The sequence below is a fragment of the Beta vulgaris genome, chromosome 4 (genome assembly GCF_026745355.1).
Source record: "Beta vulgaris subsp. vulgaris cultivar EL10 chromosome 4, EL10.2, whole genome shotgun sequence".
NCBI classification, from domain to species: Eukaryota; Viridiplantae; Streptophyta; class Magnoliopsida; order Caryophyllales; family Amaranthaceae; genus Beta; species Beta vulgaris.
Window position 1 is genome coordinate 30,455,342 of NC_079205.1, and position 17,808 is coordinate 30,473,149.

General features: G+C 37.1%; 1 protein-coding gene and 1 long non-coding RNA gene across 2 annotated transcripts; one reads left to right on the forward strand and one right to left on the reverse strand.

The window, feature by feature from the left end:
• Window positions 1-761: 761 nt before the first annotated feature.
• On the forward strand, window positions 762-9,285 carry LOC104884820 (uncharacterized). The gene is made up of 2 exons (XM_010669514.4): window positions 762-1,626; window positions 8,710-9,285. Exons 1-2 carry the CDS (start codon window positions 1,083-1,085, stop codon window positions 8,940-8,942), a joined length of 777 nt encoding a protein of 258 aa, XP_010667816.1. The 5' UTR covers window positions 762-1,082; the 3' UTR covers window positions 8,943-9,285.
• LOC104884818 (uncharacterized) lies at window positions 6,683-13,189 on the reverse strand. The gene is made up of 3 exons (XR_788779.4): window positions 12,926-13,189; window positions 11,960-12,034; window positions 6,683-7,841 (listed from the first exon to the last, which is right to left on the reverse strand). It is a non-coding gene; the product is annotated as an uncharacterized LOC104884818 (long non-coding RNA).
• Between the last annotated feature and the right edge of the window lie 4,619 nt (window positions 13,190-17,808).

The following is a 17,808-nucleotide window of genomic DNA, read 5'->3' on the forward strand; positions in this document are numbered from 1 at the left end:
TATAAATGTGTGATATTTGTTCAAATGTTTTTTGTATGATTCTGTGATGTTCATTGTACTACTCCCTCCGTTTCAAAATATAAAACATTCACGCTTTACGAAAATTTACTTTGACCAAAAATATCTCTCATAATATGGTAAACAAAAATTATAAAAATTATACCGTTGGATCCGTCTTGAAAAATATTATAATAATATTATTTTTTAATTTTTTTATCAAGATAGATTAAGAGTAATCAACGGTCAAAAGGTCCGACCTCGAACATCGTGCGTGTCTTATATTTTGAAACGGAAGGAGTATTTAATTTACAAATACAAGGTGCACATTTTCAGGCCGATGTTCATTGTATCACTAACGTGTTCATTTTAATCACATGCTCGTTATATTTGGCCATATATTTATTGTGTGTGGAAACATCTTCATGTATTATTAGAATGTATTAATCGTATGCTTGAAATTAGTTAAAAATGTTCAATCCAAAATTGCAATTATTCATTCAACAGAAAGAATTTGTTTATTATACTAAATTTTTCATGAATGTTCATTCCGAAATTGTAAATGTTCAATCAACAATAGCATGTTTATTATACTACAATGTTCATCGGAATAAATTGGATGTTTATTGGTTGACAACGCACATTGGAGATTAAGGAAAGATAAATTGAGGTAGATCCCACAAATATTTATTCCAAAATTGCAAATATTCATTTTAATAACAAAACGATTCTATTTTGTACCGTACGCATAGATAGGAACTAGGAACTAGGAACTAGGAAGATGCTTCCGTGCGCACCTTCGAATTTTCGAAAGGGAGAAGTTAAAATAGAAGCGAGGACACAGCAGTCGGTTTCTTCAACAGGCAAGGCACGGCAGTTCTTTTCTGGGTCTTCTATCTTCCTCCTTCTGTCTTTCGTCTCTGAAATTTTATGATTTTATACCCTTCAAAGTTGAAACCTTGCATATCTCCCTCTCTGCTCGCCTTCTACACAAATAGCGAAAAGCCCTGGTGAATTTTAGTTCTTTTTCTAGTACTGCCTTTTAATTCACTCCAAAAAAAATACAAAAAATACAGATAGTGATAATGGGTTGGGGTCTTTCAAGATTAATATTTTTGAAATCAGCATTTTATTTCATAATATTTGTGTTAATTCGAAGCATTGGATTCACATTATTAGCAATCCCATTTTTATATGCTTCATTGGTGTTCTTATTAGTTTCAATTGCATCACACCCACAGATCAATCTTCCAATACTTTTAGGGAAGAACACAGATGGGTCATTTCCAATTTGGTCAATCATTATGTTCAGCCCTTTTTTACTTTTTGTTCGAATGTTTTCAACACTGAGAAGAATTTTGAGTAATGAAGAGCCTTTCAGTGAGATATGTGAGGGAGTGTATGTTGGGGGATGGCCTTCTTGCCTTGATCAATTTCCACCTAAAAATCCAGCCATTATTGACTGTACTTGTGAATTTCCTCGAAAGTCGGAGTTTTCGAAGAATGGGTATTTGTGTATTCCTACGTGGGATACTAGGTCGCCACAGCCGTCTGAGGTTGAGTCTGCTGTTAAATGGGCTTGCAGGAAGAGATCTCAAGGAGTGCCTGTCTTCATCCACTGTGCATATGGTATGACTTGAACCTCAATATTCCATCCTTTATTTGGCAGACTTTGTTTTTAGGAAAAATTCACAAAAGCGAGCCCAATTATTACCCATTTTCTTTTATAAGAAGTCCCAACTCTGGATTGTTCTCTACAGATTTCAAGTTTACTGTCTTGTGATTTTGATAGGTCCTAAATATTGGTCCCAATTTATAGGTCTCTATCATTTCTGGAAGTATTCGAAGATGGTAAACGGTTTAAAAATCATACCTTCTAAATTAGTTATAATTAACTCAAGACCTATGAAAATCACAAGATAGTAAACTTGGGACCTTTAAGAAATAATTCATTAGGACTTATAAAAGAAAATGGGTAATAGTTGGATCCAATTTATAGGTCTCTATCATCTCTTCTTGTCTGGGTGTTTTCCTAATTTACTTTCATTGTTTTTCTACTTCTCTCACAATCTTATGTGTGTTACTCTTTCGATTTAATTTGTATTCTGTTATCATATTTGTATACCTTGTCAGCAACAGGATATGCTATAGATACAGCTGCGTCTCTTTCTTGTCGTTAACCTATGGATGACTTTAGTACTGTCTTTTGGTTTACACATTTATAGTTGAATCTTAAGACTAGAAACTAGATAGTGCAGAAAGACGATCACTTTTGACAATTTCGTTATTGAAGCCACCCCCAAAGCACAACTCAAGTGAGAATGCATTGCTTTGCTAAGTGCTAGAGTGAAGTTGAGGAAGGAACAGTCAGTTTTACCTCACCACAGGTCATCTTGTAATACCACCTTCTAGACACACTTTTTCATCTTGAGTCAAAAGCAGCATCACATATATTTAACTAATAGCCACACGGAGTGCCCAATGAACTTCTACCGGATGACTGCATTGGCATCATCTTGATGATGCACGTAAGCTTGGAAATATTCCAGAACTGGAACAACAGCCCATGCTAGAGTATCAGTCGTGTCATGTACACACAACCATTTCTCACGCTCCACAAAGCCCTGTAATCATAGCCATTTTACCCCTTTTCTCTTTGCTGCTGCCCCTATAAACTGCCTCTACCCAGTCCCTAAGGTGACCGCTCTGAGCATCAGAAGAGAAATCTGATCACAAGCATCTTGCAATACCAATGATGTTAAGTAACATACTTGGCATCTTTTATGATGCATTCCAGTTCTTGTGGGCTGCAAACATTTCTCAACTAATACTCTAACCTTTAACGTAATCTGGAGCATCAAAATTTTGCTCAATAGTATTCTATCTATGGACGAGGTTGAAGCTTTCTTGTTTAAATGTGTGTTGCATATCTAATAAATGTCATCCTTACCATAATCCGACACCAAACGATCCATTAATCCCAAAGCACAATTTTCAAAATCTTGATTGTCTAGAACACTAAACAGAGCTGTCTGGTAACACCTATCACCTGTTTGGCTAATGTTTATATATAGTGGTAACTGTAATGCATTTTAGTGTAGATTTGTAAAGGCATTATTATGTCAATATCCATGGTAATGATGTTTTTTATCCAAAAAATCTATTTTCTTCTAAAGATTTCATTCCATCCATTACCATTTGGAAATGTGGTATCAAGTGGTAATGAAATATTTGAAGAAAAACTACATGTTTTGAGATGAAGTTTCACTATCATGGCTATAAACATGAGATTTTCTTACAAAATTAAATTATAATTCGTTGCATTACCACTTCTTATTACCTCCTACTAAATGGGTCACTAATCTGATAACTCTGTATGGCAAATTATAATATTTTATACTCAAAAGTCGGATGAGCCATCACATCTTAGAGAAAGTACATGGAAAGAAAGGGGTCAAAGTGCAACTTCCCTCATAATAGCTACAGTCCTTGTTTCTAATCATTTACACATATGCCTCATATACTCATTTCTAACGAAACAAGTGACCCTCAACACTAAGTCAAGTGCAACCTCCCTCATAATAGCTTGTTATACTTCAATTAGGGAAGTATCAAGCTTTTCTTATGAGAGCTTGTGCAACCAATCAATGAGGATTGACCATGAATCTCCCACTTGTTTATCCACAAAGACGTAGTTAAAAAAGCTTCAAGATGATGAAAACCAAGTTCCCCGAAGCTTTAGGAAGACATAAGCTAGCTTCAACAAGCCAATGAATTACTTCTCTCATACTTTGCACCCTAACAAAACCTTCATGTCATTTATTGGATACCACTAAAAATAGAGTCGTGATGAGTTTAAAGATATTCATGATGTAGGTAGGAATTTCATACCTTCCGAAAACAGTAGCTAGAATCATGTCCACTACTCTTAGACTTGAAAATTTCGTGCATAAGTAATTTGGTTTAGCTGACAATGGAAATACACCTTTGGATATTTTTCATCCTTAACACCTTAAACTCTTATGTTCAAGATTTGCATCATTTTTGTTTGAGTGTTGCCTTAAGTTCCTCTTCTATTACATTTTTATGGTTTTCACATGCCATCATGCCTTTACTAACTCCCTCTGGCACGATGAAGGTGCACAAGGAAGTGTCTTTAGTTTTCTTGCCATTTCTTTGTCATGTTCTTTTTTTTTTTTAATTTGGGTTAGTATTGGATCGGAATTTGTGGAAGAGGGGTTAGAATCAACAGCACTATAGGCAACTTCCTATGAACTCAAGGCTTTTAAGTTTTAATTATGATTTCATTTGCGAGTATTTAGGCAATAATTTCCTTTTTCTCCCTTTAATTTCCCCAACCCTACAAATTTATTCTCCAATCATGACCAAAACTAGCTTCTTTGAGTTTCCAAGATTAATAGAGATGCCAAGGTTTTCTATTGATATTTCTACTATTTAGACTCCAAGAACTGTGGGTAGCTACAAGTAGGTTTATCTTTCAATATGTTGTGAAGGTTAGCTGCTATTTATTAAATACCCATTACCCAGTTGCCATCTCAGAATGATTACATGTCCTTTAGCTAACTTGCGATTGCTTTTCCAAGCAAAATGCTATAATTGATATATAGTGAATGGTTGGTATTTAAGGCTTTACTAGCAACGTGATCGCTATTTATCCTCCTTTATAAACTGCTATATTTATGAGGTTAGAAAAACCTCAGCAGAAATGGTAAATAAAATATATGGAGAAATAGGATCCTTTAGACAAAGGTCCTTTTCAGATTAAGATGAATTGAAACCAATCCCAATGACATGAACTAAATTAATTTATGTTGGCATAGTTCATATTTATAGTCCTCCAACTCTTTGCAAACCCTGACAAAAGAGTTGGGATTGGTTTCAATTCATCTTTATCTGAAAGACCTTTATGAAGGGCTCCTAATGCCAGGACAAATTAATCTTACTCATGAGTCATGACAGCCTCCAAAAATTTCACTCAGCCTGATTATATGTTTGACTTGTTCTTCACATATTGATTCTATTCTCTTCTTATTTTTCAAATATTGAACACTTTAATTGCTATGAAGACATTATCTATAATAAGTTTCTGAGGGGTAAATATTTGCTGACCAACAGAAATAATTGTAGGAAGAAGTACCCATTTTGATATGATTTGCAAGGTCTTTTGAGTTTTGACACTATCTTGCAATCATATTGCAAAGTGAAATAGCTCTAGACAGTAATACTTAGTGAAGATATTGAATACTCTAATTGCTATGAAGACATTATCTATAATAAGTTTCTGAGGGGTAAATATTTGCTGACCAACAGAAATAATTGTAGGAAGAAGTACCCATTTTGATATGATCTGGAAGGTCTTTTGAGTTTTGACACTATCTTGCAATCATATTGCAAAGTGAAATAGCTCTAGACAGTAATACTCAGTGAAGATCTAAGATTCTGAGTTTAATTACTTTTAAGTATAATCAACAGAGCTGATGCTGGAGTTTTTATGAAGCACAGAATTGACCATATTAGCCAATAGCCATATAGTCCTCCAGAAGTTCTGATACAATCTGCATTACTATCATTTGGACCAAAAGACTTGGGTGCATTTTTACAAGGCAGCGGAGACTCTTGTCATCTTGTGTGTATAAAGGGGTTTCATGACTTGTGATTCATATCAGCAGTAAATGGAAATCAGTCTCTGCTTACCTCATCAAAAGAGCTCAGATTTGATGACTTAAAAAGCCCTTGTAAATAGGTTATACCCACACTTGTTAGCTTAGTTCTTCTAGATTCCATTGTCCATCATCCTCTTGAATGCCAGATATCAAATTCTTGAGCTCTAAATTGAGGCCTGCAAATGGTCAATTCTGTGGCCTCTCTCCTTCGACCAGATCTAAAATTTTCTAAAGTTAGTGCCAGTAAATCTCCTCCTTTAGCAGCAGGTCATCTATCTCCCTCATCAGAGGCCCACTATGCTAATAGGCTTCACTCATGTGCCCTGGAATTTGCAAGAGTCAAGTTGCTCTGTGTTAAAAGATTTTCCCCCTCTTTGATGCCAAGCTCTTCTTTCCTCCACATTCTGCACCTTCTGCTTCATGCTAACATGTAATAGACTGATACAAAGGGGGAGGGGAATTTTAGGTATGGTAATTAAGGGTGGCTTGAGGAATAAGTTAGAATGTTAGTGGGAAAGAAACTCCATAAATAGAATAGTTTGGAAAGAGAGAGAGATTAAGGGTATTTGTTTGTTCTTGGGAGAGATTCAAGCCTCAATGCTTTTAGTTTTTCTTTTATTTTACTGTCAATTTTCATATTACCAATCCAAAGTCTAATTATTTTCTGATCCATCTCTCTTAATCGGCCATAGCTATGTCAGTCCATCACATAACACTTTTTAAGCATATTAACACCCTCGATATCTGAAATTTCATCTAGTTAATCCATGCATCCTTTATAACCTCGTCATAGGTTAGTAGTACTCAGCAATAAATTTTGAACCCGAGCCACGATATTGTCTGTTTCTTTGCCACTGCGTTCCGTTATAGTGGTCTGATGTGGGACTTCCATATGGTGAACCGAAAGTGAATGCACCGAACCCATCCATATATCATTTGCTAAAGCACGATCTTGATACTTGTGATGACATTGGTCATCTTTCGTATTTTTCATCAGGCGAGCCCCATTGGCCAATGTAATGTAGGTTCCTACTCCTTGTGAAGGAGGATTGGGTTTTTACTCATTAATACACACCCGAGGAATTATATAATAGTTCTGTCAGGACCCCAACCTTATGAATTGCCAGGTTATCAATTTTTTTTCTAGTCTTCCAGACATAGATGCCAGTTATGTGCCCCTCGAAACCATGGGAGACCTATCTGTAATGCAGTCAATGTGTTGGATAGACCCAGATAAAATTTATACAGTTAAAGCTGTTACCTGTCTTCCAGAGAATTGCTAAATTCACCTACTCATGTTGCAACTTTATTAGCATATCAACTGTACGATGGTTGCCAGGCACTTGGTAGATGTAACTTAGGGGACTCATATGAATGGCAGTGTCGTTCATTACTAAACAATGATAATCGTGTGAGAAGATGATTATCTTGCTAGTCTCCAATTGAAACTGAGTCTTCACCACCCTGGGCTTCTGCTCAGTGGCGGATCTAGGATTTTTATATAGGATTGGCCGAACTTATTGATTAATTTTTTTGAAAAAAACCAAAAATAAATGTCCTTAGAATCGAACTCGTGACTTGATGCCTAGTATAGGTGCGCTCCAACCACCTACTCCATCATACCTATTTGCATTACTATCTCAGATAGGTTACTTATAAATATTTTGGATCATGGGGTGGGCCGAGGCCTGGGTAGGCCACCCCCTAGATCCGCCCCTGCTTCTGCTGGTTGCTAATCTTTGTAACAGCTGCTGTACTGAGATTGTTTTTTATACATGCCGTCTTCCTTGGCCCTTTCCCTTTTCTGTCCATGCAGTAATCCAAAGTAGGTGATTGACCATTACCCAGCTCATTGCCTCATTCTCTTTTTTAGTTTTTTTGAGAAGAATAGGGGAGGGGTGATTTCATGGATAATGAAACTTTTAATACATACAATCATCCTATGGAGTCACTAGAAAAACAATACCAGTATAAAAAACCCTAGACATATTGCCATTGCTTATCATCAGCTCCGATCTCTTGTTTGATGTCTCTCATCAGAGTTCCTTTGGTGGAACGTCTTTAGGTTGATAATACATGATTGGTTATCGAGATCGGCATCCCTAGACCAACCTCCAGTAGTTCCAAAATTTGCAAGACAGAGCTTCTAAATTTGTATCCCTAGACATATATACAACAACATAGAAACAACAAACAATCAAACTCAGCTAGGGGGAGTAAACTAACCTCAGAAGGGGGAGAAACGTCATCACAAAAGATGGAGGATTATTGAAAACAGAGGACAAGAAGGTAAAAAAACAAAGCAAAAAACAAGAACATACTAAAAAAAAAACAAAATAAATGCTGAAAATAAGAGAGAAATTGGGGCTTATCATGGACAAAGCATCTGTGACAGCCCCTTACGGTAGAATAAAGGTAAAACTTGCCTCATTCTCTCACTGAGGACCATAATATTCATATCAAAAGTCTTTCTCTTGCCATGAGTTTATAGATTTTTGAATCTCTTCGCCCAAACAATTTAATAATGACCAAGATTAAATCAGCTATAGGAATGGCAGAATTCCAGCAGAGGCAGGTTGGGGGGGGGGGGGGGGGTTGTATTGGGGATGACGTATTGGAGAGTGGTTAACGTATATGGAGTTGCATATCTTTTAATCGTAATTGGTATGTAGCATAAAAACCATTTGACTGACTCATGCTAGGTGCGAGCAAGATTGCCGTTCTCACAAATGATTCATGACAAGGTAGTCCTCTGGCTAGTGCAATTTTGAGTTGATATTCCACCATAAGAAGTATATTTGCTTTCCCCCACTACTATTTTTGTTAGTTCTTACTCCTGAGCTTTAGTTGAAGCTTTTTTAAAGAAGGCTTTACGCATAGTTGTTTTCTGCATCTTAACATCATATGCTTGGGGCGGGGATCCTATTTAATAATCTGATCCTGTAATTATAATTGTGTTCTTTTAGTTAGTGACTCCACTTCAAAATCTAATAATAGCCTTCTCACTTATGGTTGCATGATCTTTCAGGCCATGGAAGAAGTGTTGCAGTTACGTGTGCGTTACTAGTGGCTTTAGGAGTGGTTGATAACTGGAAAGATGCAGAGAAGCTGATTCAAAAAAGACGACCTTATATCAGGATGAATTCTCTTCATCGAACAGCCTTGGAGGAATGGGCAAAACACCGATTATCTCCACTGAGGGGAAAGGTTGGAACAGATGTGAGCTCGGTGATCATGTCGAACTCTCTAGGAAACAAGTAAATTGGAAGAGAATATGGTAAAACTTCGTTGTCTACTCAGCAGCATTGTAATTCTTATTGAACTAACCATTCAAGGAGATAATCTGCAAAAGGAACACCTTGTGCTTGACTTTGTTAATAGCAGTTGAAGTTAGCAGGAAGAGCTTCTGAAATGTTCGCTTTTTATTGTGTTGATATGTAAAGTTCTGTTGAATGCTCAAGAAAGGATGACTAATCTAAAGGCAATGCCTATATTGATCATTGCTACGCCTCTCTGAGTAGCACCAAGAACAAGCAAACAACTAGACCAGTTTCAAAGTTATTTAATTACAGCGAGTATTAGCAATTGAGGATGTGAAGCATAAGGTAACGCCTGAAACTTAAATGAATTTGCATTGTTGTGCATGTTGCTCAAAGTTTGTGTGTGTTCTCCTTTGCCATCATACACAAGGGAAAATGAAGCATGACATGCTTTTTTTTTTTTAAGAAAACCCACGAGGCAACTAAATATCATTTAAAGAACTATCCAAAGCCAACAAAGAGTCGATACGAAAAGGAAAATCAACTAACCGGACTTTTGTACCTAAAACCTAAGACAAACAATGGGCTAGCTCGTGAGCAATCTTATTGCTATTACTACGAACAAAACTCCAAGACATAGTATTTAACATTCTACTAGCGTGAACTATGTCATCAAAATTAAGATAGAAGTTACTCCGACCTCGCACTTTAGAAGAAATTGCGTTAACTAGGCGAAGACAATGACTTTCCACAACCACATTGTAAAATCCGAACTCCGCACACAACCAGTTGAATATCAAACAACAAACCATTTGCCTTAGCAAATAACGGCTCCCAACAGTCCTTCACTTTTCATGTTGCCGCCACCAATGCCTTGACATCCATCCCCCTAATAACCACACCAGCTGACGCACCTAAATCTATAGGTAGTGTCCAACATTGTCGAGCAGCTAATGTATTAACGATTTTTTCACAAAATACTCCCGACAAATCATGAAATTCACCATATACCCTCAATGTTTCAAATATTCACCGTATACCCCTGAGTTTTGAAAACTTTGCACCATCTATACGACTTTAAGTTATCGTTAGCTTTATTTACGACATTGCCATTATTAACCCCTAACCCTAAACTTCTAACCTCCTAAACCCTAACCTTAACCCTAATTCTAACCATAATCCTAAACTCTAATCCTAACCCCCTGCCAGCACCCACCCATCCCCATCCCCCTCCCCTCCATCCCAGCCCAACCCCCACCCCCTCCCCCTCCCCCTCCCCCTCCGCAATCCCCTCCACTCCACGGCACAGCCCCCACTCCCTCCCCTGCCACCCCTCCTCGTCGATTTCCCCATCCCCTCCCCACCTCCCCCACCCCCTCCCCGTCGATTTCCCCTGCCACCCCTCCTCTTCGAATCCCCCTACCCCCTCCCTTTAACCCCCTCTCCCCCTCCCTCGTAGCCCCTCGTCTCCCCAACCCCCGCAGTTGGCAGGCCGCATCCCCCCTCCTCGAATTTCCGCAGCCTCCACTTAAAGTTAATGGATGAATTCCCGCAGCCCCCCTTCGAATTACCACTTCCTCGGATTTTCGCAGCTCAAGCGAGAGATCTGAAACTAGAGAGGCGCGAGGACGAGAGAGAAAGAGGTTGTAACAACCCCGCCGACTCGAACTCTTCTTTAGTTAATAAATCTCGGGTTTTGGGGGAGGAAAAATCCACGAGGGTTCGATTAGACGGGTGGCGTTACCGCCGCAATTATCTCCTTGGAAATAAATGCAAGGCTAAGTTAAAAACAAACTAAACTCAAATTCATTAATCCTTACAACCAAGTGAATCGTTCATTAAACATTACTAATTTAATTAAGTGTTTCAGAGTTCCAGCGGAAGCTAATCATATGCTAAGTGGATGACAACTCTAAATGATCTCCCTTTTGTTCCCCCGATCGATCACCCACCTGCCCATATACATTGAAAAGAGACAAGAGAGACAAGCTTCCAAAAATCGAAAAACTGAGTAATTCCAACTCCATCCCGTAAAATACTTAGGTTGAAAATACTTTGTAAAATAGTAAATTAATAGTTTTGGAAGTCATAGCACATATACACACATATATATACACTGAATAATTATCATTAATTCAATTAATCCAGTTATTCAAGGAGAGGAAAGAGAACGCCAGTAAGCCGGGGTCAATCCCCTGTAACCACTTACTTCAACATAGTAGGCCGAGGCGAACCCCTATAACCACCTACTTGTAGGCCGGGGTGAACCCCTGTAACCACCTACGGATATCATAAAGGCCATAATAACAGAGTCCCTAATATGCACACCCCTTCTACTTGGATCACAACAAGATAGAAGAAAAACAGTAACTGAATAATCAGCATAGTAACCAGAGAACCTGTAAGGGGCCGCTGAACCACTCATACAGGGCAACCTGTTCATCATTTCCCTCCGATATTTCACTTTACGTGATCAACATCTTTTAATCCACGTCATCACATAAATCACGTATACATTTACGTCATCTTGTTCAATTCAATGTGAACATATTCAATCCATCATCACGATTTCAATAACTCATTTCATATTCACAACCATCACTTGAGTTCATTTATCACTTCAGATTCATAATCATTTCATTGTCACAAGTTCTTACCAATTCCAACTTTCATAAAGTAATAATAATAACAATAATAATCATAATAATAATAATAATGATCATAATAATATAATAATCATATTAATACTAATAATAATCATAACACTATTAAATGACATTAACCGATTTTAATAACGTCATCATAAACATCGTTGTCATATCGTACATCGTCCATGGTCATTATTCATAATTCATAATCAAAATCCATAGTCGTTGTCTATTATTCGTATTCATAATCCGCAGTAAGTCGATAATCCATAATTATAATCCATACTTATAAATTTTATAAGCACATAATCACATAATTAAATTTTTTTACGCTAACGGGATCTATGTTTAGATGGACATCGGAGATTACCTCGTGATGCGTGCCCAAAGTTAAATTCACGAACATATTAACACTCCTGGTATTCCTCGTTTACGAAATTGGAGTCTACAATAAATGTTAACGAGATCTAAGTTAGTTCCTAAATAACCCTTTTTTATAAATGTATATAAAATATATGATTTAAATAATCCAAATAACTTAAAGAAATTCTCAATTATTTTTAAGAGAGTTTATAAATTAAAGTAAATCATTTATGAAATCATTTTAAGTACTCACAAAATTGTTTCAACTTAACTTTCATCATCTTTAACAACTATTTTAAACATGAAAAACTAACTTTATTTAACTTCTTATATTATTTAAGAAAATCAAGAAACATTTTCAAGTTATAAAAGATTAAGTGAATTAAAATATACTAACTTAATTAATGTAAGTTAGTTTAGGAAAATTGTAGGTTTTATTTTATTTTTTTTAAAAGTAAACACATAAAACTAATTAAATAAAAAGGATAAAAAAGGAAAAAGGAAATTTTTAAGGAACCAGTTTTCTCAAACTGAGAAAATGTAACAGAGGAAAAATGAAAGAAGAGGAGGGAGAAAACAAGAGAGGCGACAGAGGAGATGAAGCAGGGGAGGGTGAAGGAAATCGGTGGTGCTGGTGGTTCGGGTTTTTCGGTGGCTAGCGCGCGGCGAAGCAGGCACCGCGAAAGAGGGAGGTTGTTTATTGATGGTTTGCGGGTGGCAACGTGCTGCAGGGGACGCAGCAGATGCTGCGAACCGGGAGGGAAAAAGGGCTGGCAGTGGTTTTTCGCGGCGGTTTTGGGCGAAGCAAGGTGGCGGTCAGGCGACGGGATTCAGGTGGTCGGGTGGTCGAAGGTGTTTTTCGGCGGAGAAAGAAAACATTGGAGTTGCATTTGGTGGGTTGAAATTTCCAAATTTTTAATTTCAAAAACCAAAAATCAGAATTTTAGGAAGAAGAGAAAGGATTGAAGCAAACCTTTTGAGTTGTTTGCTTGAGAAATTTGATGAATAAAGCTCAGTATTTATATGGGATATTTTCGGTCAGAATCTAATGGTGGATGGTTAGTTTAGCTTTTGAAGAAAAATTTGCCCCTAATTCCATTATTACTGACAAAGCTGAGGTTTTTGGTGTTGCAAAAATTTTGGTTTATGTGCTTTGAATCAGATGAAGGAGAAGGAAGGAGATGGAGGAAGGAGTTGATTTCCTTGGTTCTTGAGCCGAACCAGACGAAGGAGAAGGGAGAAATGATAAACCTCTAAACTGCTAGATGTTTATAAACATCTAGCAGGGGTAAAATTGTCAATATACATGAAAAAAAAGTTATCAGTCAAACAAAAAAGTAATCTCGAAAATTAGGCACTGTCAGAAAATTTCGATGCTAATGTATGATGTTCATGCTACTACAACTTGTGTTCGTGTAACTATAACTAGTGTTTATGCAACTAAAAATAGTGTTTATATATAAACATATAGTGTTCGTATTTTTTTAATTGGACACTGTCAGAAGATTCCGATGCTAATATACAGTGTTCATGTTACTAGAACTAGTAGTATTTATGCAACTCACAATAGTGTTTGTGTATAAACAGATAGTGTTCGTATTTTTTTTTTTACATATCTAAATAAGAGATAGAGAAGAGTAAAATAAAAATATGATGAAATTATATCAAAATGGATGTCTATTTGTAGAGAATAAAAATATATGAATATTGGTATATTTTTTATTTTTTTCTAAAATATATTTTTTGAGATATACAAGTTTAAAAAATTGGAAAAAGTAATTTGTTTGGATAAAGAATATAATGACATGTGTACCACTTATATGTTGCCACATGAATGTTAGATGTTTGGCAAACATCTAGCAGTTAGAGGTTTATCATTTCTCAGGAGAAGGAGGGAGATGATGAGTGAATCACGCTTCACTCTTTCTTCCTTTTTTTTGTTTTATTTTCCTTTTCTTTTGGCTAAAAGAATATATGGATATGGACTTGGAATTTGGGCTTTGAAATGCTAATTTGGATGGACAATTTGAATGGACAAATAGTATAAGGATACTCATAACAAATATTTTTTCACCATATACACCTGACAAATTTTTTTTTGCACCATATACCCTTTCGACTTTTGAAATTCACCATATACCTTTTACTTTTCAAAAAATACTTCAAACTACCCTTTTGACTAACGGTGTTAGACTTTCGTTAGTCATTAACCCTAATATTTTCTTTAATCCTAATTAACTACCCTAAACTCTAAATAACCTGAACCCTAAACCTAACTAACCAAAAAACCTAACCATAAAAGCCCACCAACCGCTACCCACCCCTAACCCACCACCCACAGCCCACCATCCCCAGCCCACAGCCCACCACCCCCAACCCACCATCCCACCCCAACAACTCCAGCCCCACCAACCCCCTTCCCCCTCCCGACCATCCCTAGCTTATCGCACCTCCCCATCCCCACCACGCTCAGGCTGTCGCGCCTCCCCCTTCCCACCACCCCCAGCCTGCATCCCCCTCCCACATCCCCCTTCCCATTTGAATCTCGCAGAACCCTCCCCTTCAAAAAAACAGAGGACCGACAAAACAGAGGAGAGTGAGGCATTTGTTTTTCCAGCGAAAAATAGAGGAGAAAGAGATAGCGTTCCGGCGAAACTGAGGAGAATGAGGCGTGCGTTTTTCCGGTGAAAAATAGAGGAAGGAGATAGAGATCGTGCGTTTTTTCGGCGAGGGTTTGTGCGTAGGGGCTGGGGGAGAGGAGGAGGGGGTGGCAGGTTTACGGGGGAGGGGGCTGGTGGGGGTCAGGTGGTGGTGGAGTCAGGTGGTGGCGCTGGGGAGGCCTGGTGGGGGTGAGGTGGTGGCGCTGGGATGGGTTAGTGTAGGTTAGGGTTAAAGTGGGGGAGGAGTGTTTAGGGTTAGAGTATTAGATTAGAGGTTAGGGTTAGGTTTAAGTTAGTTAATTCGGATTACAGGAGAGTTTAGGGGTTAATGACTAACAGAGTTTAACACTGTTAGTCATTAAAGGTAAGTGAATGTATTTTTCGAAAAGTGAAGGGTATATGGTGAATTTCAAAAGTCGAAAGGGTATATAGTGCAAAAAAAAATTTGTCAGGGATATATGGTGAAAAAACCGTAAAAAGTTTAATTAATTAGAAATAATGAAATGAATAATAAAACAAGCAAATGATTTATTTTAAACTTTGTTAAATATATCAAAACTAAGTGAAATCATTATTTTAATAAACATAATTATAAAATCGCATTATCATAAAATAAATTTTGAGTGGAAATAATATTAAACCTTAATAAATAATATAATAACTTCTGAAAATTCGGGGTATTACAGAGGCGGAGCATGGGAGGGGTAATTCGAAGGGGGAGGAGTTGGGGTTATTTCAGCTCGTCAAAGAGAGAAATCGTGGTACTGGCTCGGGGAGCGGGTGGGGGATGCACAACATTTGCGTCGGGGAAGGAGAAATCAAAGGGGAGGAGGTGGGGGCTGAGCTGGCAAAGGGTAGGGGTAGGGGTAGGGGTGCGGCGGAGGGGAGGGGTTTGGGCTGGCAGGACCTGCAGGAGGAGGGGAGGGGGCTGCGGTGGTGGAGGGGAGGGATAGATAGGGGCTGTGGAGGGGATGGGGAGGGTTTGGGTTAGGGTTCCAATTTTAGGTTAGGGTTTAGATTAGATTTTAAGAATTAGGGTTTAGATTATAGGGTTAGGGGTTAAAAATGGCAATATCATAAATAAAGCTAACTGCAACTTAACGTCTATTTGAAAAAGGACAGATGGTGCACAAATTTGAAAACTTAGGGTATATGGTGAATATTTGAAACATTGAGGGTATATAGTGAACTTCGTGATTTGTCGGGGGTATTTCGTGAAAAAATCGATGTATTAATTGGTAGGGATGGCTATGCAGCAGGTCTGGGGTGGGTCCAGCAAGACCTAGAGCTCATACTTGAATTTCTTAAAGTGGACTCAAACCCACCCTAGACCCACTGGGTCTTAAAAGTTTTGACCCTTAACCATACCTACTAAGTCTAGCAGGTCTTGGATCCAAAATGGGTCTTTGAGATTTATTTTTTAATTCTCAATTAATGTCCTTTAATATATACGTTTTTTTCTCCACACTTTTTGTTACATATAACACGGTGTTAGGGCTAAACTCGACTATTAATACTTATAAATAATGAAATAATAAAATTATAAATCAAGAAAATACTATTTAAACATATTTCAATTTTGAAGTTTAGTACACATTACCATTAAAAGTACATATTGTCAAAGATGCCTAAGTAAGTGAAACATAGAGAAAGTGGGGAAATAGCAAGAAATGTAGAAATAAAAAGTTGGGACCACAAAAAAGTAGGGTAATTCAGATGGTGAAACAAAAAAGTTGTGGTCCCCTCATGTTTTTTTGGTAGCATATTTGTAATAATATTAAACTTTTTTAACCCTTTTGAACTTGGTTGCACTTATTGTAACTATTCCAAATAAGGAAAGTGTTTCACTTATTAAGAAACGAAGGTAGTATGTAACAATATAATAACAAAGATAGTAAATTAAATATCTAGTATTTCAACTACGTAATTTTGCCTTCATGGTGCTTGGTTAACGACATGCACTCTTCAGCCCAGTCGACTGACATCACATAGCTAAGAGTATAAGAATGATCTGGATTTGAACTCTTGCATCGGTGGAGGTAAGGTCCGAGTGAAGGCTTTGTATCCAGTTCTGAGAATATTGTTTCCATCACTCGGGTGCGTCCATTTGGCTACAGTAATGCAAACAAACGTACATTTATTTTCTAGGGGAAATATGGTCTTCCAAATTATGCAGTGTATTTAAATGCGACACAAGCGATTTTGTAGTAGATGGAAAACATGTTGAAGTATTAATTTTATGTTCGTGGTTGGGCATCCCAAAATGAATTGTGCAAGGTCGTGAAGCATTTTGAAAAGTACCACTTCTATCACATATTGTAAGTCGAACTAACAATCTGTTACTAAAATAAGATATAAGTTTATCATATTAAATATTGGTTGTTTGATGATAGAGATCATATGAGATTGAGAATTGCACCTTTGAATTGTTACAACATTCGTAAGATCGCAAGACTCACATTTAGGAACTCCTTAAAAAATGTCAACCTTTTTGAGACAACCATGACATGTTTCATATATGATATTGTCAACATGCACAAACTGACATGCACCGGCAATAACTCAACTATCTTGTACCGGCAAGATGATTGATAGTTATTTATTCATGTACAGGTTTATGTTAGTTAAAAAAAAATGAAGAGTAAAGGTTTAATTATTTACTTTTCTCATGGCATGTAACACCTCGACAATTCTCTATTTTCTAAAATACCTTTTTAATATAAAACTTAGAGAATCATCAAAGCATTATCGCACATGTAATAATGTATTGGCTTATTTAGAATTTTGTAGCGAAATAATAATCATAAATAACTTTGAAAATGAAACTTAGTCAACCAAAAGTCAACTCCTACAGTCAAACCAACGTAAAGTCAAAAGTCAACTATAAAAGTAAAAGTCAACTATGGAATATAAAGTTAATACAAGCTCTCAATGACTTCCCGAACCCATGATGCATCATCTTCAAACCTGAAATGGACGATACTCTATTAATCCTGAGAAACTGCTCACCAAATGGGTCATCACTGGATCAATAAGGCATAACCATGATCAACACATACACACAAAACACATAATCAACAAAGCTGAGTATTACATAGTAAATAAACATAATAGTAACAAACATAAGCAGGGATAAATAATAATTTAATTACATAGCATACTACTTTTACTGAACTAGACTCCACAACTAATAAGT